The 24,291-nt window shown below is 51.4% G+C and overlaps 1 protein-coding gene across 1 annotated transcript; it reads left to right on the top strand.

The window, feature by feature from the left end:
• Positions 1 to 482: 482 nt before the first annotated feature.
• Positions 483 to 24,291, top strand: ANAPC1 (anaphase promoting complex subunit 1). Its single transcript, XM_027905251.1, has 47 exons — positions 483 to 789; positions 1,546 to 1,707; positions 1,841 to 1,892; positions 2,488 to 2,597; positions 2,795 to 2,877; positions 3,605 to 3,678; positions 3,916 to 4,061; positions 4,446 to 4,666; positions 5,316 to 5,525; positions 5,808 to 5,903; positions 6,146 to 6,236; positions 6,353 to 6,418; positions 6,563 to 6,700; positions 6,914 to 7,054; positions 7,300 to 7,360; positions 7,677 to 7,864; positions 8,373 to 8,447; positions 8,834 to 9,099; positions 9,362 to 9,453; positions 10,104 to 10,252; positions 10,878 to 10,956; positions 11,036 to 11,072; positions 11,172 to 11,242; positions 11,350 to 11,528; positions 12,959 to 13,185; positions 14,091 to 14,209; positions 14,522 to 14,793; positions 15,225 to 15,459; positions 15,918 to 16,009; positions 16,152 to 16,286; positions 16,412 to 16,494; positions 16,611 to 16,689; positions 17,243 to 17,317; positions 17,526 to 17,602; positions 17,812 to 17,902; positions 18,011 to 18,064; positions 18,314 to 18,507; positions 18,782 to 18,868; positions 19,001 to 19,118; positions 19,614 to 19,691; positions 20,082 to 20,149; positions 21,599 to 21,737; positions 22,036 to 22,122; positions 22,434 to 22,529; positions 22,683 to 22,881; positions 23,342 to 23,476; positions 23,999 to 24,291. The coding sequence occupies exons 1-47, from the start codon at positions 574 to 576 to the stop codon at positions 24,112 to 24,114; spliced, it is 5,859 nt and encodes a 1,952-aa protein (XP_027761052.1). The 5' UTR covers positions 483 to 573; the 3' UTR covers positions 24,115 to 24,291.

Here is a 24,291-nt window from a genome sequence, read left to right as displayed (position 1 = left end):
AGTATTCAGGAACCCTTCCCTCTGAGGGGTGGGATGCCACACTGTGCCGGCGCCTCACCACCCTCACAGGGATGAATTCCTTCAACATATCTCCAGTGTAAACGTACTCTCCAGTAGTTTAAAGCCAGCCGAGGACAATTGTTTGCTGTCTGCACTCAGGAGAGAACGGGCGCTGAGCGCCAATTCCTGAGGAGCGAGGGCGCTCCACGCGGGCAGTGCCCGCGGGAGGCACCGGGGGGGGGGGGAACAGCCACCCAACCACTCCGCTTGGCCCCTGTGCCAAGGCTCAGCGTGACTGTGGGCGCTGGGAGGCGATCTGGCATGGGATTCCCGGCGGGAGAGGGGGGGACCGTTCCCCTCAGGGAGGCGGCGGGAGAGGGGGGGACCCTTCCCCTCAGGGAGGCGGCGGGCCCCGCCATGGCGGTCCCGGCGGCGCGCGCGGCGCGCGGGGCAGGGCGGGAGCGCCAAGATGGCCGCGCCCGTGTGAGGAGCCGGCGGCGCCGGCCCGCGCGTGTCCCGGAGCCCGCGGGAGCCGCCCGAGCGTCCCGGAAATAATGAGGATATCGGGGCCCCATGTCGGACCACTGTGACACTGAGAGGGCGACGATGATTGCGGCCGGCGACCTGCAGGAGTTCGCGCCGCGGGGCCGCGAGCGGAGCCGGCGGCACCCGAGCGCCCTGAGCCTGCAGCTGCGGCGGCTGCAGCCCGCCCCGGAGCTCTGCTCCTCCGACGGCGCCGCCGGGCTCGTGGGGTCCCTGCGGGAGGTCACCATCCACGACCGACACCGGGTACGGCAGCGCTCGCCTCGGGCGGGTGGGGAGGGAGCTCGGAGCTCGTCCGTCTCGCCCCGTGCCGCGGGGGCGTCCCAGGCACCGCCGGGCTCCCAGCCCCGGCCGAGGGATGCGGCGGCCGCAGCTCCTCTGGGCAACCCGTGCCGGGGCTTCGCCACCCAAACGGGGAAGGATTCTTTCCCAGGGTCTCATCTAACCCTGCCCTCTGGCAGTGGGAAGCCGTTCCCCCTTGCCCTGTCCCTCCATCCCTTGTCCCAAGTCCCTCTCCAGCTCTCCTGGAGCCCCTTTAAGCACTGGAAGGGGCTCTAAGGTCTCCCTGGAGCCTTCTGTTCTCGAGGTGAGCACCCTCTCTGATGCAGACCGAGCCTAAGATTAGATCTATCCGCACCCCAGCTGCTCTCTGAGAAGGAGTTTAGGAAAGAAGTGGATTCACTTTTAATATCATGACTCAACACAGGGTTTCTCTTATCTGTTCCTCCCTTTTACATCCCTGGCTCCCATAAAAATCACTCTAAATGGATTCGGATTTGCCTTTATCTAGAATCACAGATTGGTTTGGGCTTAAGGGACCTTAAAGCCCATCTAATTCCAGACCAGGTTGCTCCAAGGCCCGTCCAACTTGGCTTTGGACACTGCCAGGGATGGAGCATCCACAGCCTCCCCTGGCAGCCTGTGCCAGCGCCTCGTAACCGGCCAGACTGATCCCACCGCCGGGTCCTCTAACCTCTCCTTACCAAGCCCCCCGTTTTCCAGGAAAGCTGGCAGCTGAGGAAGGGCGTCAGCGACGTGGGAGAAGAGGTGGACTACGACGAGGAGCTGTACGTGGCCAGCAACGTGGTCATCTGGAGCAAGGGCAGCAGGGGCCAGGCGTCCGCCGTGTACAAGGCGTTCACCGTCGACAGCCCCGTCCTGCAGGTGGGGGAAACCTGGGGAGAGGGAGACTGAGTGAATCCAGGGGGTGTTCGGGTCGGGCTTATTTTGGGAAGATGGCCTCGTGTGTAGGGAGCATCAGCTCGCTGGGAGTTAATTGGTCTGCGTTGGGTTTCAGGCCTTGTGGTGTGACTTCACCGTCCCCCGGGAAAAATCCGAAAAAGCTGATGGTGAGTGTCCTGGGCAGGTGCTCGGAGCTCAGCTCCCCTGGCTCGGAATCATGGAATTGCTTGGGTTGGAAAAGTCCCCAGGGTCACCCAGTCCACCCGTTCCCCCAGCACTGCCAAGGCCACCACTGACCCATGTCCCCAAGTGTCACATCCAGGGGGGGTTTAAACCCCTATCCAGGGATGGGGACTCCACCGCTGCCCTGGGCAGCTGTGCTAGGGCTGGACAGCCCTTCTGGGGAGGAATTTTAGGAATTTTCCCAGTATCCAACTTAAACCTCTCCTGGCACAACTTGAGGCTGTTACCTCTCACCGGTCACTTTTTCCCTGGGAGCAGAGCCCAATCCCCACCTGGCTCCACCCTCCTGTCAGGGAGTTGGAGAGAGTGAGAAGGTCCCCCTTGAGCTCCCCCAGCTCCCTCAGGGGTTCCTTGTCCCCCAGACCCTTCCCCAGCTCCACTCTCCATCTCCAGACACGCTCCAGGACCTCATTCACCAAGCCTCGCTATGTTAAAAATTTACTTTTTGTGTATAAGGGATGTCTGAAAAAGGGATTAACTTCACTGTGTCATTGTTTTTTCCTTTCTTTCTACTCCCAGTTTCAAGTAGCGAGGAAACAGTAGAGAAGTGTATCTGCATCTTGCAGAATTCCTGTATAAATGTGCACAGCATGGAGGGAAAGGATTACATTGCAGCTTTGCCTTTCCAGGTAAGTCCTGTCCTCCTTTTTTGTCCACAAGTGCACCATTTTGCTTCACAAGCTACTCTGATTTATGATGTTCTGCTCTCAAGAAAAAGCCTAAGCATCTTAATTTACTCTAAAATCCTCAAGCATAACCAGTGGAGAAAACACTTGATTTTGGGTTTTTTTCCTCACCATAAGTCCCATTTACCATTATTTTATAGGTTGCAAACGTCTGGCCAACGAAATATGGTTTGTTGTTTGAGCGCAGCAGTTCTTCCCACGAGGTGCCTCCAAGCCCACCCAGGTATGGGGTGAGGGGTCTGGGTTGTTTCCTGACAGACTGTTGGATAATCCAATAAGGAATTGTGTTTGTCATGGGAAAGGGTGGAATCAGGTGAAAAAAGAGGAGGCTGTGGCTGCTCCATCCCTGGAAGTGTTCGAGGCTTGGAACAACCTGGAATAGTGGAAAGTGTCCCTTCCCATGGCAGGGCGTGGGAACTGGATCATCTTCCCTTCCAACCCAAACCGTTCTGGAATTCTGTTGATGTGATCCCTCCAGCCTTTTTATCCCTTCCCTGAGTGATCCTGAGTGAGAACGCCCAAAACTGAGTGTTAAGAATTGTTTGGGAGCGGTAGTCCTGGGAATAGGATCTGGGAGGCACAAATGTGGGTGTCACCAGCCTGATTTCAGTAGGGTTTGTCCTGGGAATCGATGGATGAGGGTGGATGTGATGGATGGGAAGATTCACTGAGGGATTGTCAGGATCCTGTTCCCTGTTGGGTGAGGATTCCAGTCCCTGTGGAAGCCCCGTGTGGATCCCAGAGGAAGCAGCTGGACAGTGTGGGCTTTGTGTGTCCATCCCAGGCACTCGGGATTCTCTAGTACCCAGAAGAGCTGGGATTAGAAATAGAGGCCCTAAAAACTGAGGAATTGAGTTTAATCCAGCAAGTTAATCCAGCAAGCTTCTGGGAACGGAATAGGTGTCCCTGCTGTCAGATTCCAGGCTCTGATCTGTTTGGATTCTCCCTAGGGAGCCCCTGCCCACGATGTTCAGCATGCTGCACCCCTTGGATGAGATCACTCCTCTTGTCTGGAAGTCTGGAGGTACGTTTGGCCCTTCAGGGGTTGTCACCGGAGTCCCTCAGGGTGGGATCAAACCTTAGCGTGTGCCTTGAGCATTCTCTGGGTTGAAAAGTGTGGAAATAATCACCTGCAAGTGAGAAGTTAAACCGTTAGGAACAAAAACCCGGATTGTGGAGGGAAGAGGGAATGGAAAATGCTCAGAATACCGTTATGGCAACAATCCTTTTGCCCTGACCGGAGCCAACTGCTGTTTCCCAGGTGTGTTTGGCTCTTCCCGAGTGCAGTACGTGGCTGACCACACCCTGAGGATCGTGTTCCTCAGCTCTGACCCTTCCATTGTGATGACCTACGACACTGTGCAGAGCTTACACACGGTCTGGGCTCTCCGGAGAGTCAAGCCTGAGGTACCAATTCCACGGGGACTAAGGAGGATCACTGGAAAAAAACCCTCTGTGTGTTTCCACATCCTGGTGGCTCTGGGTGTTAGGAACACCTGGTATACTTGTGGTTTATGGAATTTGCAAGAATAAGGTGTTTGTTGGGGGGGTGGTGGTTTTATTTTTTTTTTTTAAGTGGTTCCTTGCATGGGTTTGCCTGGACGACAGCCAGGGAAGTCACGTGAGGGTGGTGGTCATGGATCATACAGTGCTTGACATGTTATTCCATGAAGGTTTGGGCTCCAAACCATCGTGATCTGTAAGAAAAGTGGGAAACAATGTAGTGGGAAGGCGGGAATTAACACCTAACTGACGGAATAAGCTCCTCCTGGCTGTTGGTTCGTGTCCCAGGAGCAGAGCATGGTGCTGAAGTTCCCGGAGCAGGTGGGCACTCCCCAGCACGTGGCCACCAACAGCTCCCTGACCGCCCATCTCCGAAGCTTCTCCAAGGGAGACTCCCCCGGGGGCTCCCCCTTCCAGAACTACTCGTCCATCCACAGCCAGAGCAGATCCGGGTCCTCTCCCAGCCTGCAGTCCCGCTCCCCGACCATCTCCAACATGGCTGCCTTGAGGTGGGAAACACACAGCGCTCCCCAAAGGATGGGAGCTGGGCAATTGCGTGGATATTTGTTTTGCTGTTTGTCTTTCTCTGCCCTGGGAAGTCCCTCCTTCTGAATTGCAGGTGCCTTTTTGTGTTGCAGCACCTTAAAGCCCTCTTGGAATTCTCTTGCTGTGCCGTTCTCCCAATAGCACAGCAGGATAATCCTGTGCAGGGGCCAGGGAGGCTGCTCTGTCACGACACAGACAGTCTGTTATTGAGTCGGAATGTCTGCAGGTCCCACGAGTGGGTTTGGGTCACTTTTCTAAAGAAAACCACAGTTAGAGGGAAGAGGTTGGGAGAGATTTTTCATGGAATGGACAGCACAACTGAAAATGTTGTGTTTCTTCCTCCTGAAATCTCATCTACTGGATTCTGGCAGAGATGAGATTACTGGAAATTAACTGGAGAAACACTCTCCTGTGCTGGGATGTGCGTTGGTAAAGGCATCTGACGCTAAACTAGTGACTGATTTGGGGTGGAGTTTGTTGCTTTTCAAAGTCAGGATATGAGCTGCCTGGGATTCTGTCCCTGATATTACAAATCCACTCTCCAGCCATGCCCTGTGTCTTTGCTTCTGTCCCCAATTTTGAAGATCCTCTTTCCTGTGTCTCCCCTCGCAGCCGCTCCCATTCCCCGGCTCTGGGAGTCCATTCCTTCTCGGGAGTGCAGAGATTCAACTTCTCCAGCAGTGCCCAGTCCCCGAGGAGGCACAGCCTCACCCAGTCCCCAAACAGCGCTTCCAACGACTCCTTCCTCGTGCCAGAGACAGAGCCCATCATCCCTGAGCTGTGCATCGATCACCTGTGGACAGAAACGGTCACAAACGTCAGGTCAGCAGCTTGTGCTGGGCTGGGAGGAATTCCTGTGGTGGGAAATGGGAAATAAAGGGAAATCACAGCTTGTTTTAGAGTGTTTTCTGCAGGTGGAGCCTCCTTAGGGTAGATTCGTGGATTGTGCTTCCTGATTTTTTTTTTTTTGGGGGGGAAATGATGCTCCCTAAGTGCCTGGGCACTTGGAGCAGTTTTGCCTGGCTATTCCATGCCCCCTGAATGGTTTCCTGAGGTCTCTGAAGCCAAGCAGGTTCTAACCTGGTCCTTGTGTCTCTTTGACAGAGAGAAGAATTCCCAAGCGTCCAAAGTGTTTATTTCCACTGACCTCTGTGGGCAGAAGTTCTTGTGCTTTTTAGTGGAATCCCAGCTCCAGCTGCGGTGAGCATTCCAACCTTGGGAGCAGGGGGAGCACTCTGGGAATCACCAGCTGGAAGTACAGCAGGGCTTTTAATTGGACTACAACAGTGAGAACAGGTTGACTTATCTGGGGCAAAGCAAGGGAAAAAGGAACCAGATATTCCACCAAAAATTATCTGCGCTGTTTAACTTCTGTGGTTTCTTTCTGTAACAGCACCCAGGGCAATATTTTTATGTTTCCTGTTGTTTTCCCTAATCCTTAGGTGTGTAAAATTCCAAGAGAGCAACGATAAGTCGCAGCTCATCTTTGGGTCTGTCACCAACATTCCAGCAAAGGATGCGGCTCCGGTGCAGGTACGTCCCTCCCTGGGGACTGTTCCCCTTGGAATGTCCTGCTGGGACACTTGTCACCCAACTGGAGTGTCCCTAATTAAATATGAGAAGCTGAATGTGCTGCTCGGTTGTTCCAGGGCATCGACACACTCCTGGTCCTGGAAGGCAGTGGAAATCTGGTGCTTTATTCTGGAGTGGTTCGGGTGAGCCACAGCGTTCCCGTCCCTAATTTATGTGCAGTGCTGGAAAGGGAGTTCTGTAAAATCAGTGGCATAATTAAATCACCTTTTGGGTTTATTTGCAGCAACAAATTAACTATTTCTTTTCTATTTTCCCACCAAAAAAAGGTGGGAAAGGTGTTCATTCCCGGCCTTCCTGCTCCATCCCTGACCATGTCCAACCAAATGCCTCGGCCAAGCACTCCCTTGGACAGTGTCAGTACTCCATCCAAGCCTTTGAATAAGCACCTGGGACCCCTGGAAGAGGTAAGGAGGGAGGAAATATTCCTTGGGAAGGATTTAGTTGCAACAGCTTCAAATGATTGGTTGATCTTTTAACTTCCAAGGAAACTTTTGGAGCCGAGTCTTTTCTTCTTGTTCTGTAAATCCCCTAAATAGACCGTGTTTAAAGAAAATCTATTTAGTGCTGTTTACCTATTTGTGATTTCCATAAACCCAATGATTTTTACCACTTTCCAGGGTGTGCTTCTGTCACCAGTTCCAGAACTGAGGGATTCTTCCAAGCTCCACGACTCGCCCTACGTCGAGGACTGTACTTTCCAGCAGCTTGGGACTTTCATTCAAGCTCTCAGAGATCCTGTACACAACAGAGTAACTCTAGTAGGTGTTTTCCTGTCATTTGAGGCCACGCTTTTGTTAGCAGAGATTATTTCAAGGTAATTTCAGACTCTGTTCCGAGTGTTCCAGGGAGCTGGCACCTGACGTTGCAGATCTTTCGTGCAGCAAGCAGCCAGGATTTTGGGGATATCTTAACACACAAACTGCTTCTGAGTTGGTAGAAAAGGTCTCTGCTTTTACTAGTCAAGTTTCCCGACTTGACTCTTCCCTTGTGGATTTTTTTGCAGGAGCTCAGCAATAACACCATGGTGCGGATCAGTATCCCTGAAATCGCCACTTCAGAATTAGGTAGGACTCCGAAAGCTTTGGGTCACTTTGCTCTCTGTTATTGCATGCTTTATTCCTGGGGAAGAGCTGAGGTGCCAGTTCACACTTTACTGGCTTCACCAACGAGCAAAAAAAGGACATTTTCCCCCCCTGGTTTTGTCTCACCTTGTGGTTCTGTGCTCAGCCTCAGCAAAGGAACAGCTCTTGGAGGCTGTGTGGCCTTTATTGTGAGTTTCTAGAGAGTTCAGAGCAGCTCCAGTAAGAGGATTGACACGTGACGGAGCAAATTCCAGGAAAACACAGCTGCTTTGTTGTTTCCCTCTTTTCCCCCCCCCAGTGAAGAGGTGCCTGCAGGGGCTCAAAGCCATCCTGCCCAAGGAGACGGCCGTGCAGGTGCTGGTCAAGTGGTACAACGCCTACAACGCGCCGGGAGGACCCAGCTACCACTCGGAGTGGAGCCTGTTTGTCACGTGCCTCATGAACATGATGGGATACAACACGGACAGGCTGTGCTGGACACGGAACGTGAGCGAGTCCTGCTGCTTTACACTGAGCCTGCTGGTGGTTCCTTGAGGGCCCAGACGGCTCGGGAGAGGTGCCGGAGGCAGAAATGGGTCATGCCTTATCTTAAATCACAAAGTGAATTAAGTGGAATCAAGTCTGAAATTTCTAATTTCAGGCCTCTTTTACTCTGTAAATTTATAAGGTGCTTGTCTGGCAGTTTTTTATAAAAATAAATGATGAAGGTTTGACCCCAGCTCACGCCCAACACCCATGCCTTAAAGATTTGGCTCATCTAATCCATCTTAAATTTACTCTCATTTTAAACACAGATCACAGCTCAGATTGTTGTTTCCTAAACAGGATTTCAAATTCCAGTCTTTATAGGGTTTTTTTCCCAGCAAATCTAGAAGCACCTCAAGTTATGTCATGTTGTGCTTGGTTTGAATTCGGGTTTAGTGATCAGTAATTCACTTATGAAACCTTGGGAATTTCACTGCTGAGCTGCTTTCACTCCTCTTATTTCTTGCAGCTTGATTTTGAAGGCTCCCTTTCACCAGTCATTGCTCCAAAGAAGGCAAGGCCCTCAGAAACGGGGTCAGATGAGGTAAGAAATGGTTCTCTTTTACAAATAAGAGGCAGGAGGGGTTTGGTGTTGGCTTTTTTTTTTTAAAACCAAATGCACTCTGCATATGGAATTTCATCTGAGGTGGATTTAGGGGGGAAGAAAAGTTTTCTTTTCCAAAACTGCATTGTGTGACGTTGCTTGTCAGGGTTCTCACTTCCAGAGGGAATTAGGGTGGACTAAGGAATGAAAGCTTTGATTCTTTTATGGGAAGGATGAACCTTAATCACTGAATCTCTTGTGCAGCGCATTTTCCGTCCAACAGTCACACTGGGATCGATTTTTTGGGGGGAAAAACTCCTCTGTAACAATGTTTTGGTGATACTTTGCTGTGATCTCTGCCTCTCTTCCCTGTTTCTTTGCTCTAGGACTGGGAATATCTCTTGAGCTCTGACTACCACAGGAATTTCGAGTCTCATCCCGTTGCCAAGGCTTTGCGGCTGGACCCTCTGGAAGTTTCCCCTTCCAAGGATGACTTTCCCCAGAGCCTTAGTTTGGACTCCTCCACCCTCCTTTTCAGCCACATTCCTGCCATTTTCTTTGTTCTCCACCTCATTTACGAGGAGCTGAAGCTGAACAGTCTGATGGGAGAAGGGCTCCGCTCCCTCGTGGTTCTCCTGGTCCAGCTGGCCAGGTATGTCCACCTGGAAAATCCCAGGCTTGGGCATCATGCCCTGAGTGTTCATTATTTACGTGGGAAGTCTGGGAATTGCACAAATTAGAGCAGACTTCCCGGGTATTGAAGAAGATGAATGTTGAAAACCTTCATTTTTCCTGTGGCTCCAGATCCTTCCCCAGTAGCACCTACTTGGAATCCCAAAGGATTCCCATCCAGGAAGGTGCAGTGTTTTGGGGTTTTTTTCCCCACTCTGGGACTCACCTCTCTGTCATTCCAGGGATTTAAAACTGGAAGCTTATATAGATTATTACTACAGAGATTACCCAGCCCTGGTCAAAACCTCCAGACAGACCTGCATCATTGACCAAGGTGAGTTCAGGAGGACATTCAGGGATATCTGGATATTCCCTTTGGTTTTGGTGGTCCCCCGAGGATTCCAGACTGAAATTAGCACAGTAGAGCCATGAGTTGGTGCCTCCAGTGTTTCGTGGGAGCCTCCACAGAACAAAGAACACTGCTCTCATCTTGGCAAAGCCCCAGCTCAGGCTGGCTGAGAAATCTTCAGCTGTGGAAAAAGCCTGGTGGTGAGAAGTGCCTCTCTCGTGGAAAGTATTGCTGGGCTGGCAGGCTCTCGGTTTCGAGTTCAGAAGAACCAAATCAGAGCTAAACCCACAAAACCTGACGTTAAAACCGGGTCACACATTGTCTGTGTGTCTGCTTGGTGTCCTGCCAGCTGGATTTTACGGGTTGTGTAAGAAAAACTTACCAAAAGAATCTCCTGGAGCTGCTCAGGCTTTGCTGTTCGTGTTTGTGGACGAGGAAGGCAAAGAGGTTGTAGCTCAGTTCAGTGGTGTTAACTTCCCAGACTGTTCCCTGTGGCAGGAGGGAGAAATCTGGAAAGTTTTGAGGGAAGTGCTGGGGGTTTGTCGCTCAAGGAAGTTCTGTAGGGCTTTCTTTGGGAATAATGGGGAATTTCTCTCTGCCCTGAACTCACTGACATTGCTGTTCATGTGGTTAAGTCCAAACAGGTTTCATGCTCCATCCCTCCTTTTTCTCTGCTGAGCCTCCAAGCATCTTCCAGTGGCTGAGTTCCTGCCTGAAGGGAGAGGGAGTTCAGCCTTATCCCTATTTACCTGGGATCTGTGAAAGGAGCAAACTGGTGGTACTGGTACGTACTGGGGCGCAGTGAGCTCTGTTCTGTCAGCACAGCAGCTCTGTGGGCAGGGCTTGCTCCAGCTGGGAGTGAAATATCCCTCAGGGAAGCTGAAATAACCCTGGATGTGGAGCATCTGGGACATACTGGGTGGGTGGGGATCAGTAAAACACAAAATCTTAAATCTGAGTGTGATTTTTTTTTTTTTCCCCAGCTTCTCTTGTCTGGGAGCATTAAAAAGTAAACTGGGGATTGATCCCTTGGTTTTTGCTGGCTGGAAAGTTGGGAGTGGGAACAGCTTTTCACTTGGAGCCTCCATAACATCCAAGATGTGGAGGAAACCAAGTGGAAAACAGTGTCTATGATAAACATGTGTGTTCTGCAAGAGAAATGAGATGTGAGCGAGACAAGAAGGATGAGTGGGAACACATTTCCCACATGAGTGGGAAAATTCAGGGTGTCTTTTTTCCCAAAACCTCAAAGTTTGCTGCTTGTTTCCATTGCTTCAATCTCCTTTCACTAACAATAAACCTGCTCCCCTGTTGAGGTTGCATTGCAGTTTTTTCCTGCCTGCTTTGCTGGGAAGCAAAGCAATTCCAGTCCCTAAAATGACTTGTTTTGGTGTCTCTCCCCTGTCCAGAGCGTGGCTCTCTATATCCTTGGGGACGAGAGCGCCGTGGCAAATGAAGCCTCCCATTATTTGTACAAGATCACATCAGGTGAGGATGCTTTGATGCCACCCTAGGAACTGGGATGTGCTTGGAAAACGTGGAATTAACGCAGCCTTGTCTTCCCTAGGCCCACGGAAGCAGCAGACAGAGCAGGAGGACAATCGGTACGAGGGGGTTCGGTGGTGTTGTGTTGAGTTCCTGGCTTTCTGCTGACTCCTGGACGAGCTTTATTGGCTTCTCCTTAACTCTCCACCGTTTTCCAGGTGCAGTTTCAAGCACAGCTCATCCGTTTCCAGCCTGGCTGAAAAATTAGTCCTTTGGATGACAGATGTTGGTAAGAGCGGAATGAAAACAGCTTTAAGTAACAGCATGACATGAAATACCCTCCCTCCAGCTTCGGTGACACGGTCTGTTGGGGTTCTTTTCCTTGTTAACGTTAAGGTTTCACGTTAAGAGACCTGGAATCTCTTCCCTTTGGAGTGGCCCTTCCCATCAGGGATGCCATCTATCACTGCCGGGAGCAGCCGGCCTCGGACTGGCCAGAAGCTGTTTGTCTCCTCATTGGGCGCCAGGATTTGTCCAAACAGGCCTGTGAAGGGAACCTGCAGAAGGGAAAATCCGTGAGTAGGGGCACAGATGGATTTCTCAGCCCTGGGTGTCTTGGGCAGAGCAACCGGTTTAGGAATTTCGGGGCATCCCGAGGTGCGGAATCGCAAGGAGATTGAGGGTGAACATCTTTTATTGGAAGCCAAGAATCCTGTTGAAGGCTGGCATAAAATGATTTCATATTCAAAACCTCATTGATTTAGCAGGGAAGTAAATTAACTAGGTGTCCAAACTCCCACGTTAAAAAGCCCTTTTTGTTTTCTGCTGGTGAAGTCCTGCCCAACCGAAACACTGGCGGATCACAAAAATGATGATAAATTTGATTTTATCGCTCACTTTATAACAATGCCTCGAGTAGATGTTGCCTTAAAAGGATAAAGTGCTCTTCAAAACCCCAAATTGTTTGTCATTTCTCAGGAGGGCAGGGTGGAGTTTCCTGTTTCAGAACGGACGCTGGGTGGTGCAGTTATGAATTGAGATTTACGGTGTATTTATCAGAAAAAAATTGGGTTTCATTCATCTGCTCCACGTCTATTTGCCTTCCTGGGGTCGTGTGTTCCCCAAGAGCCACGGGCAGCCATTCTTTCTGGCCCTCTGCAGCACTTGGGTGATGAGAAGAAACAGGGAGAGCAGAGTTTTCAGAGAGGATTTCTTAAATCTTGTGTGGAAAGGGGGTGTGCCAGCAACTCTGGGGCTTTTCTGATCACGTAGCTCCGGTGTGGGAGTTGTGGTGAAGCCCAGGTTGGCTGACAGCAACAAACACTTGGAATTTTCTGCTGTGCAGGCCATTTGTTTTAATAAATAACCTGCTTTTCCAAGGTTGTTGCAGAGGGAATCCAGATGAAAGCTCTGACTGATGAAAACATTGACGATTAGAAAAATAATGCAGGTTTCTGGGCAGCATCTGCAGAACAGAAGAGCTGACTGGGCTAATCCCAAACTGGGCTGATTGTGGAGGGGAAAATTCTTTCCAGTTGCTCTGAAACAAGAAAGAGTGTGGAAGGAACAAGAACTATGTCCCACGTCACGTCCTCAAGCTCAGCCTGGTGGTCCTTGATGTATTTGAGGGGTCGCCTCCTCTTCTCCTGGTAGTTCTTTATCCCATTTCCACGGGCAAAAGTGCTCGATTTCCACGTTCAGAAATCCTCCTGGCTGGCCTTAGAATTCCTGTAGGGAGCACGTGATTTTGGGAGTATTTCAGGTGCCTCCCAAGTTAAGTAGACCTGACCAGTATATTTGAGCCTGAACCGAGCATTGAGTTAAGCCTGAGTGCAGGACGCATAGAAAAGGGTTGGGTTCCGTAATCCAGGCGCTGTTGATGATGCACAAGTGAGTCCCTTGTGTTTACAGCCCCGTCTCGTGGCTGTGCTGGGTGAGTTCAGCCCGTGGTGCTGGTGTTTCCAGCCCTGACGTCGCGTCCTTTCCCTCCCCCTCTCCCTCGCAGTCCGTGGGCTCGGTGCTGTCCTCGGACATCCCCTCTGCGGCCGAGTCGGAGGAGGACGAGGATGGCATGAACGACATGAACGAGGAGGTGATGTCCCTGATCTGGAGCGAGGATCTGAGGGTGCAGGAGGTGAGGAGGCTCCTCCAGAGCGCCCGGCCCGTGCGGGTCAACGTGGTGCAGATGCCGGAGGCCAGCGACCACGAGTACATAGAGGAGAAGGAGAACAGGTAAAGGATAGTGGAATCGTGGAATGCCTTGGAGCAGCAGTGAGTCCGAAACCCAAATAGCTGGGATCAGTTGGGGGTTGAAGGCAATTTGTAGCACTTTTTTTTTCCACCTAAAAAATGTGATGTGTAAGCAGGACCTACGCTGTGGAGAACAAAACATCATCCATCCCCTGCCTAAAGCTGGAGAACACTTTGTTCAGGGCTGGGCTTGACTCAGGGGACCTCCCTCATTTATTCTACACAAAACACACTCACTGTCCCACCAGTCTGTCTTTTGAAACCTCCTGTGCCCAGTGGCCTTGTGATAGCCCCCATCCTGCTGCTTTATTCACTAATTTCGGGGGTGTTAAAAGTATCTTCTTTAAAAAAAAAAAAACACAGAAAAAAAAGCAAATTTCAGGACACCCTTAACACGTAAAACCCTCTACAGGAGTAGGAATATGTCAAGTTATTGTGTGACCTACCAAGCTGAGTAATCTGACGAGTCTAGAAAGTGTTTCCAGAGTAAATCATAGAGAACTGTGGTCAGAGTTCTTGGAAGCACCTTGTGAACTCTGTGCATGGGTTTTACACCAGTCATAGCAGGATCCCACCAGCCCTGCATGGCTTTCTCCTGTCACCTCCCCTCTGATGTGGCTGGGAAGTGCCCTGGGAAATGGCACGGGTTGATTTAACCAGCTTTAAGGAAAATTAGTGTCACGTTCCAACGAGGTGTCAAAAAAATGTGTCTTTGAGATTAATCTGGTACAGACCAAGGGGTGGGGTTCAAAAGAAAGAGGAAAGACCCCGGGGGGGGAAAAGTGGTTGTGTCCCGTGCCTGTTGTCTTGGGGGTCCATTTTGTGCTGTGTATGTGGAGAAGTTTTCCGTGCTGAGCGCCGGGCTTTGGTTTCATGTTCCCCACCAGGTTGCTGCAGCTGTGCCAGCGGACCATGGCGCTCCCAGTGGGACGAGGAATGTTCACCCTGTTCTCCTACCATCCCGTTCCCACAGAGCAGCTGCCCATCCCGAAGCTCAATCTCACCGGTACGTGGGGCGGTGGTTCCTTCCCAGCCAGTCTGGTGTGGGTGGGAGATGAGCGGAGTTTCTTTCAGTTGTTACCCCATTTCCTTCTGAGCTTACTGTAACTTTTGTAGCATCTTCTGTGCTTTTCTGTGGAGAGTTCCATGGCTGAGGTGTGATTTTTGGGGATGTAGCAGCCCTTGGGGTTTGAATCTTTTCCCCTCTTAGTTTCTTCTGGAGTGGTCACAGCAGGGGCCGGCTGGGATCAGAGCTGTCCTTCCCCCCGTGGCCGGTTTGGGTGTTCCTGATGGCCATGAATCACTCTGTCCCCGGCAGGCCGTGCCCCTCCCAGGAACACCACCGTGGATCTGAACAGTGGGAACATTGACGTGCCCCCCAACATGGCCTGCTGGGCCAGCTTCCACAACGGGGTGGCCGCTGGGCTGAAGATCGCTCCCGCTTCCCAGATAGACTCCGCCTGGATCGTCTACAACAAGCCCAAAATCGCCGAGCTGGCCAACGAGTACGCGGGGTTCCTCATGGCCCTGGGCCTCAACGGGCACCTCACCAAGCTGGCCACGCTCAACATCCACGACTACTTGACAAAGGTGAGGGAAAACGGGCGGGTTTCTCTGGACCACTGAGCTGGAAGTTTCCTGCTGTGGGAGAACGGCAGAGTTGCTGCCTGTTAGTGGTTGTGGTGCGGGACTGAGGATGGTTTGGGCTGGAAGGGACCCTTCCTCAACACATGGAAGGACCAGAGCACTGGGACAGCTGTCCAGGAAGGGCATGGAGTCTCCCTCTCTGTAGAGATTCCAAACCTACCTGGACTCATTCCAGTGTCACTTGCTCCAGGTGGCCCTGGACTGGGCGATCTCCAGAGGTCCCTTCCAACCCTAAATATTCTGGGATTCCCCAAAATGAAGAAACTTCATTTCTGCCCAGAGGTTTTTCAGCAGTTCCATCACTAGACCCTTCCAACCCTGGGACAGGTGTTTTCCCGCCTCTGAAGGCAACATCCCCGTTCCCTTTCCCCCAGGGCCACGAGATGACCAGCATCGGGCTGCTGCTCGGCGTCTCCGCAGCCAAGCTGGGCACCATGGACATGGCCATCACCCGCCTGCTGAGCATCCACATCCCTGCCCTGCTGCCTCCCACCTCCACGGAGCTGGACGTGCCCCACAACGTGCAGGTGGCTGCCGTCATCGGGATAGGCCTGGTGTACCAGGGCACGGCTCACAGGCACACGGCCGAGGTGCTGCTGGCCGAGATAGGTGGGTGCTGACCACCTGTGATGGATTGTGTCCTCCTCCTGTGCCTGCTCTGGTTTCTCCTTGGGACAGCCCTTATTTTGCGTGGGACTTTACAGAGAGGCTCTCTGGTTTGTTAAATAGGGGAATGGGGATAAGTTTGAAGGGTGGAATTGCTTTTGGTAATTGGGGGTGTGCAGCCTCTTTTAGCAACAGCATTTGGGTAAGTTCAGGGATCTTAAAGAGCACTGGTATTCTCACCGTGTCTCTGAACTGCAGCCACAGCATTTAGGAGGGAGTTGCCATTTAGGGAGGGATGGATGGATGGATGGATGAAGTGCCAGTTCCTTGGAGTTCCACTGGGGACTTTCCTGAGAAGGGACGGATATTTTTTCCCTCCTTTCATTAGTAGCTCTTAATTAAACCGTTGTTTGCTAAACTGGCACTTTAAAAGGTGGGTTTTGCTGCTTTGTTTTCTCCAGGGCGTCCCCCCGGGCCAGAAATGGAATATTGCACCGACAGGGAGTCCTATTCCCTGGCATCTGGGCTGGCCCTGGGCATGGTGTGCCTCGGGGTAAGTCGGCTGCAATCAGCAGAACACTCGTTATCCGTTGGGATGGGATTATAGGAGCTGTTTCACCCTTGGGCCAAAGGCAGGGGGTTTTCTCCTCGAGGAAGGCACTTCCATGTTTTTCCTTCTCCTCTCCCCTCCTTAGCATGGCAGTAACCTGATAGGGATGTCAGACCTCAACGTTCCCGAGCAGCTCTACCAGTACATGGTCGGGGGCCACCGGCGATTCCAGGCGGGAATGCACAGGGAGAAGCACAAGTCTCCCAGTTACCAAATCAAGGTAGGTGCCGCCCATTTTGGTGGAAGTCTGGGAGGTGTCTCCACGCCCTGGGTGACCTTGGGAACCCACACACCCGCCTGGGGCCATTCCCTTCCCACCTGGAGGTGCTCCCTGTGTTTCCACAGGAAGGTGACACCATCAACGTGGACGTGACGTGTCCCGGTGCCACCCTCGCCCTTGCCATGATCTACCTAAAGACCAACAACAGGTGGGGACCCTGGAGCCGCTGCAGGAGCGTGGCACAGCAGTTTAAGCTGCTGTGGTGGTGGCTCTGCCGTTTGGGAATTGCTGGGATGTGACCTGTTCCTTTGCCACGCCCTGCAGATCCATCGCTGACTGGCTGAAAGCTCCGGACACCATGTACCTGCTGGACTTTGTAAAGCCAGAATTCCTTTTGCTGAGGGTAAGGTTTGCTGGGGTTTTATTTCTCAGTCCATTCAGCTGATGGTTTTTAATTCCAACCCACGTTCCCATCACCCAGAATCCCCTTGGATCACTGCTCTCCCTGTTGCTCTCCAGCCCAACTCAGCCCTTCCAAAAATTCCTCCTCGTACTGAGGCAGCTTCCTTGTCATCCAGCACAGAATTCATGGAGAAATATTTGGAAGGCACATTTTATATGCAGCATGAAATGAAATGTTTGGGTGCGTTATTATAGCTTTTCCCGATGTTACAGATAAATGGAATTATGGGATTAACTCCACAGGGAATTTTCATCTTGCCCTTGCAAGGATTTTTTTCCCGGGGTTTCTGTTTTTTCTGGCAGCAGAATTTGCACATCTGAAAGTAAAAACTGTTTTCTCATTTCTGATAATGAAGAATGAAAAAAAAAATGTGGAAAACAGGCAGCTGGATTGTCTGGTTTTTTGGGATGCAGTAAGGATATGAAAAAATACCGTTGCTGTTTGTGTGGTGGGGTTTTTCTTCCCTATGTTTTGGATTTCTCCCTTTTTTCAGACCTTGGCTCGCTGCCTGATTTTGTGGGATGACATCCTGCCCAATTCCAAGTGGGTCAACAGCAACGTGCCTCAAGTAGGTGTTTGGTTATGTTTGGTGTCTTTGCTTCCCAGTTTTCCACCTTCCCTGGATTGTTCTGGGTGGGAGCAGTTCCTTGGAGGAAAAAGCCCACCAGGTTTTACATGCCTGTGCCACAGACTTGTTTTGTATCCCTTTGATGGCCAGAATTTCAATTAAAAGTCGGTTTTTCCCTGGGTGAACTTTTCCCTCATGCTTTTTATAGATCATAAGGGAGAACATCATCTCCCTCCATGCCACAGAGCTGCCTTCCTCTGAGGACCTGAGCTTAGAAACGCTGGCGTGAGTAACATTCACAAAACTCTTCCCAAAAAAAAAACTCTTAGGGAATTTTCCTGCCCCATAAAGGAGACTGCTGTTTTATGGGATATCCTTCTATAAGGGATGAGTCTTCCCTTTCGATTTTCCCCCTTTTACTGGTGGAGGAGCCTGTGTATTCCAAGGAGGGGAAGAGGGGTATGAAGTCATTTCCTGTTGATGTTATTCCTTAGGCAAGCCCACGTCTACATCATCGCCGGAGCCTGTTTATCCCTGGGATTTCGCTTCGCCGGCTCGGAGAATCTGGCAGCATTTCAGTGCTTGGTAAGGGGGGGGAATTATCTATTCCCCTTCCATCTCCAGAGACCTTTCACTTCTCATTAGGATCCGTATTTAGGGTGTGTGTTTAGGGTGCATTTCTTTGCTTTCCAGTACAAATACGCCACAGATTTCCTGAAGTGTTTGTCGGCTCCGACGGCGTCCATAGTAAGTCCTTCCTAGCTTTCCTCTCACTTCATGTGGCACACTCTGATAGCCCTCAGCCAAACCTGGATGGAAACACACCCAGCCCTTTTACCCATTAATTGTAGGGTGGGAATTACAGGCTGGGAGTCATTCTGGAGGGATTTGCTGCTTCTCCCCTTTGCTGTGGGTTGTGGTTTCCAAGCTCCAGGGGGTAGAAAGCAGCGGATCAGCCCGACCACAGGAGGAATAAAACCTTTGTTCTGCCCCCAGACAGGTCACTATAACCTGGAGACGTGCCTGAGTGTCCTGCTCCTGGCTCTGGCCATGGTCATGGCGGGCTCTGGGAACCTCCAGGTCCTTCAGCTCTGCCGTTTCATGCACAAGAAGACGGGGGGAGAGATGAACTACGGCTTCCACCTGGCTCACCACATGGCTCTGGGGCTCCTCTTCCTGGGAGGAGGAAGGTGATTTGCCATTTCCAAAGGCAGGGCTCGTCCCTTCTTCCAATTTCCTTCATTTTCCTTTTTTTTTTCCTAACATACTGATGCATGAACACACCTTCTGTTGCAAAGGCAAGTCTAGTTGTCTTGTAGGTACTGAAATGCCACGGGAATTGTTCCTGACTCGCAAACTCCTTTCCTCATCCCTGGGAACACCAAAATATTTTGAACCCCTGTGGTTTTTTAGCAGGGAAACTAAAAGATAATGTCTGTTTGTTTTTTTTTTTTTCCCCTGCAGATACTCACTGAGCACTTCAAACTCTTCAATAGCTGCTCTCCTTTGTGCCCTGTACCCTCACTTCCCTGTCCACAGCACGGACAACCGGTAAGGCTTTGCTGGGGATCCCGCATTTCTCTTTGGTTTCACCACCAGCTGGATTTGGTTGTGGAGCCAGGCGTGGTTTGGCATTCAGGGACCATTCCCTGCCTGTGCTGAGCTCCTGATTTCCACCCCCAGGTACCACCTGCAGGCCCTGCGTCACCTGTACGTGCTGGCAGCCGAGCCGAGGCTCCTCACCCCGGTGGACGTGGATTCCAACTCTCCTTGTTATGCCCTCATAGAGGTGACCTACAAGGTAACGTGGCTGGGAGGCCTTGGGGAAGGGCTGGGAGATGCCTGAGCGCTGGGATTTACCCCAGTTTTCATCGGTGTGGCCTCCAGTCTTGGGTTGTTTCAAGCTGTGCTGAAGGAATTCCCTGCAAACAACTGACAGGTTCGTGCTCATCCCACTCCCAGCTCCCGTGTGCTTTGATGGCACCTGGAGGGCAGGAGGAGAGTCACCCCAGTGTCCTCTGACAGACAGGGGTGTCACGACTGACCCAGGTTCTCCTGGATTTTTGGGTGGTTCTGGCAAAGAGTTCTCCACATTCACAGCAAACTTTACTTCCCAGACTTGCCCACGGTGTTGATCCATCCGTGGGAAAGTGACTTTACTCATGTTTCCTGTGCCCAGGATTTTACTCAGGGCTCGGGACAGAAACACCCCAGACTGCTGCCAGGGAAGTTATTCCCCATAAGATACCCTTTTTCTTCCCTTTTCCTAACCTGGGAATCCTGTGGCATTTTGAAGGGCACCCAGTGGTACGCAGAGGCCACCGAGGAGCTGATGGCACCCACGCTTCTTCCAGAGCTTCACTTACTGAAACAGGTAAAGGAACTCTTCCATTTCAATGGAAATCCACCCGTTTTTGTGTCACAAAGAGTGCAGGAGCAGAGATTTAGGGATTTTTTTGATTCCCTGCCCTGCCTTAGCCTGACTCTGGGTAACAGTGCCCTGTTGCAGTGACTCCTGGGACTTAAATTATGCCACCTGCTTCTCAGTGGTCTTGACCAAGATCTTCCAAGATCTGATGGGACAGGGAGTTCCCTGTGCCAGAAATTTCGCTACAGGAGACAACAAAGCTCCTCCTTCTGAATTCTCTGGCTGAGCAGCAGGAAAAAGGGCCCAGAAAAAAAAAAAAAAAAAAACAACTGTCAAACCCCCTTAATTTAATGCTTCTGGTTCTATTTAATAAAAAAAACCTGCTTCTCTTGACAGATCAGAGTGAAGGGACCACGGTACTGGGAATTATTAATAGATTTAAGCAAGGGAACCAATCACCTCCAGTAAGTATTTTTAGTGCTTCACCAAATAACGAGCTTGTAGTAGTTTTTACTGAATGTTTGGGTTTTTTTTTTTTAACCCCTCCTACGGGTTAGAAAGAAGCCTGGCTTTGCTCAAGTCACTGCTGTGCATTTGGCAGCACTTTTTTTTTTTTTTTTTGAGGGGGGCGGAGCGGGGGGAGAGGAGGAAAGAAAGAAACTGCGTAGTTGGTTTCACCTATTGATGTGAATAATTCATGCAAAAAAAACAGGGGCAGGGGAAAACCTGATAGTAAAAAACCACAGAAATTGGCAGTGGGATGGAGCAGCCCCAGAAAGCAGCTCCAGCTCATGGTTTTGGTTTGGTTTTGAGTGGCTGTGATGTCACGTTTCCCAGACTGTTGGGGCTGTTGCTGCTCTCTGAGGTGCTGTTTTGCTGGCGGTACAAAGCGCCCGCCGTGTTTTCGGCTCGCTCGGGGCGCGTTGGGCAGCTGTGGGAACCGGAGATTTTACCGGAATACAGGATTTGGGGTGAAATCGCACTCACAGGGAGTGGTAGAAGAAACCAGCTGAGTCTTTGAGCTCAGCTCAAACTCCTTTTAGTTCGTGTGAAAGCCATCAATGAATAACTTGAATCAGTGAGGCTGGAAAAGTCCTCCGAGATCACTGAGATCACTGTCAGCAGGAGAGATTAAATTAGACACAGCCCATTAGTGCAGCATCCTGGTTCTTCCCCATCAGGAAGCAAATCCCGAGCCACCTCCTGCTCCAGAGCTTAGTTTTCTTGAACTGAGCCTCCACCGCTTGTTTGCTGCAGCAGGAGCCAGGAGGAACTTGCTGCCTTTGGGATTTACCTGCTCCCTGGGTCTCCAGGAGCTTTGAGTCCATCAGCTCTTGTGTCACAATGTGTCTTTCAGTACTTTAAGATGGCAGGAAAGAATTTTCCCTGTCTTCCTAGATGGGCATTGCTGGATTTTATTTTGCAAGGCAGTTTCCATACATGTAATTCAGTTATTTTAAGCATGCCCAGTGCAGCTGATGCTCTAAATGGGGTGAACTTCAGACCTCTGCACGCTCCTGTTTGTAGGATTGGGCAGGAATAGTGGTGATTTGATGGGGTTTGGGATTTTTATATGGAGAAGGGATCTTTTGGGGCTGGGAGCTCATCTGAGAAGAGTGATAGAATAATAGAGTGGTTTGGGTGAGAAGGGGCCTTAAAGCCCATCTCATCCCACTGTTCCATGGGCAGGGACACCTTCCACTATCCCAGGTTGTTCCAAGCCCCATCCAACCTGTCCCTGAACACTTCCAGGGATGGGGCAACCACAGCTTCTCTGGGCAGGCTGTAAATAATTAGGACAAAGCCTGCAAAGGAACATTATTGCATGGGAGCTGTGGGAGCTGCCCTTCCTCTCCAGGCTGCCCCTCTGTGTCCCCATATCCACAGAAACAAGCCCCACTGTGCTGTTCCAGGTCGATCCTCTCCAAGGGTGGCATCCTGTACGTGAAGCTCAGAGCTGGGCAGCTCTCCTACAAGGAGGATCCCATGGGATGGCGCAGCCTCCTGGCACAGACCGTCACTCACCGCAGCTCCGAAGCACGGGCCTTCAAGGTACTGCTCCTGCAAGGGTCTCCTGCCAGGGATGCTCCTGTCCCTGGTGTGCTTGGTCATGGAATCACTTAGGCTGGATCATGGATTCAACCTTTAGATCATGGAATCCAACTTCCAGATACTGGAGTCCTGACCCTTAGGTCACGGATTCCAACCTTTGATGTGGGTTACAGTCTTCCTCACTCGTGTTTTGGAAGGTTTGGTTATCAATTGCTGCTGCCTTTGTGCACCAAACCCAAAAAGTTCATTTTAAGAGTGTGTTTTAATCTCTCTGTTTTTTTGTTTTTTTTTTCCCCAGCCAGAAGCGATCTCCGCTTTCACTTCCGACCCCGCTCTCTTTTCCTTTGCTGATTATTTCTGCAAACCAACTGTGGACATGGGCCAGGTAGGGCGTGTTGGTGGGCACCAGCACTTCTGGCGTGGATAAAAGGTGGGGGAAACCTGCATTAAACTCTGGAGCAGAGTGCAGCCCTCCAAGCAACGGGAACAGGGAATATTCTGCAGGATGTTTTGTAATATGAAGGTGTAAAGGGGTGGTGACCCTCTAATTTTTGTTGGTTTGGTATTGCCCCCTTCCTTGAGGAATGTGTTTAAGAGATCCAAAGAGCCCTGGGGCATTTAGGGGAAGTCAGGAAGGGGTTTGGGTGCTCTGCTTGGAACCTGAATAAATCGTGCCTAACGCGTGTCCTTGATCAGAAACAGGAAATCCTGGATCTTTTCTCCTCCATCCTCTACGAGTGCGTCACCCAGGAGAACCCAGAGATGCTGCCCACGTACATCGCCATCGACCAGGTGCAGTCAGCTCCTAGTTCTGTTTTAAGGAACAATTTGGGCCTTTTTTGGAGGGGGCAAAGAGTGTTCCCTGCAGCGTCTGAGGGTCCCTTCCCTTCATGTTCATGGCGTCGGTTGTTCCTCCTCCCTCATGCTGTGTTTCCCCTCTCCCAGGCCGTGAGGAGGCTGGAAAGGGGGGAGATGTCGGAGACCTTCGAGCTGTGGCAGATCAAGCTGGTGCTGGAGTTCTTCAGCTCCCGGAGCCACCAGGAGAGGATGAGCAGGAACCCCAACCGAGGGCTCTTCATGAACTCGGAGTTCCTGCCCGTCATGAAGTGCACTATAGACAACACGTTGGACCAGTGGCTGCAAGGTAGAGAGGGGAGGGATCTTTTATCCAGCTCTTCACAGAATTCCAGACCGGTTTGGGTTGGAAGGGACCTTACAGAGCGTCTCATTCCACCCCCCTGCCCTGGGCAGGGACACCTCCCACCAGGGTTGCTCCCCTGGTTCCTGTCTCCCTGATCTAGGTTGGCAAGGGAAAGGCAGGCAATGGGATAAACCAACTTGTTTTCAGTTTGGAGTGGAATTCTGTTTGCCTGTAGTGGTTGGGAGGTTTAGTTGGTGTTTTCCAGAGAAAATGCCTTCCTAATCCTGCACTGGGAGAGTTTTATGGGAGGGGTGGCCAGAGCAGGGAACAAGGTGTGTAGGGTGGCCATGGCAGAAGGAAGGAGGTTGGAAAACAAGCCTCCTGTGGGGAGATGGAGATTTTGCTGTAGAAATCCTCCCTGGAATGCTTCCTGAGTTTCCCTGGTGTGCCTTGTGTCTCGCAGCCGGAGGGGACGTGTCCCTGCATTCCTACCTGAGCGGGCAGCCCCCAGAGGAATGCCAGCTGAGCATGCTGGCCTGCTTCCTGATCTACCACTCTGTGCCCACACCAGCCCAGCTGGCAGCTGGAGGCTTGGAAGGTGAGTCTGGAGCTGGGATCCAGGGAAAAACCCTGGCCCCTTTCACTGGGCAGCTCTTCCTCCATCAACCCAGCCTGGCATCCACCAGTGCTCTGCTCCCCTGAGGGGACTCAGCTGCACTGCCAACTTTGGGAGCTCTGTGCCCTGCTTAGGGCTGTGACAGGAATGTCACCCCCTCCGTGGGGAGAGGGATCTGGGGCTGGAGGCTCCCCAGGGAGTGCCCATCCCAGGAATGCTGTGCTGGCCACGGCACTGAGCATATGGATTCCTGTGTCTGGGCTTGGATGATTCCAATCCAGTGCCTGCTACACACCTCTCCTCTGGGCGTTCTCTTTGTGTTCTTCTTGCTGATGGAATGTGGGATTTCTTCCAGTTTTCATATAAAAGCTGACCTTTTATCCAGCGTTTGCTGGGAAAACACCTCCGGAGCTCCCCCCAGCTCTGCTCCCTCTATCACAGCTCTACTTGAGGCAAACCCCACCCCGTTTTTACCTCATTTTCTTCATCCTGGATGTTTTTTAGGGAGCAGGAGCTTCTCGGAGCTGCTGTTGAAGTTCAGGCGGCTGCACATCCCGGTGCGGGCGCTGCTCCGGCTGGCACCGCTGCTCCTGGGGAACCCCCAGGCCATGGTGCTGTAGGACCACCAGGACCACCCAGAATCTGCTTTATTTTGTACCTTTCTCGACCACCAAACTCACCCCCACCCCAGCTGTGAAGACAGACAGGAGTTATTTATAAACTGTTACCAGGAGTGGGGAAAAAAAAAAAAAAGAATTATAAAAGTGAGGTCATAATAAATTTACTTTTGTAACGAA

The sequence above is a fragment of the Empidonax traillii genome, unplaced genomic scaffold (assembly GCF_003031625.1).
Source record: "Empidonax traillii isolate 1590-97213 ecotype Southwest subspecies unplaced genomic scaffold, ASM303162v1 scaffold1134:size187968, whole genome shotgun sequence".
Lineage (NCBI taxonomy): Eukaryota > Metazoa > Chordata > Aves > Passeriformes > Tyrannidae > Empidonax > Empidonax traillii.
This window is presented reverse-complemented; position numbering and strand designations above follow the sequence as displayed.

Bases quoted from the DNA above. Each gene is read 5' to 3' on its own strand.
- ANAPC1 (XM_027905251.1), top strand. From the start codon at position 574: ATGTCGGACCACTGTGACACTGAGAGGGCGACGATGATTGCGGCCGGC. The intron at 7,865-8,372 runs GTGAGCGAGTCC...TATTTCTTGCAG, and splicing joins GGCTGTGCTGGACACGGAAC to CTTGATTTTGAAGGCTCCCT. The intron at 11,073-11,171 runs GTACGAGGGGGT...ACCGTTTTCCAG, and splicing joins ACAGAGCAGGAGGACAATCG to GTGCAGTTTCAAGCACAGCT.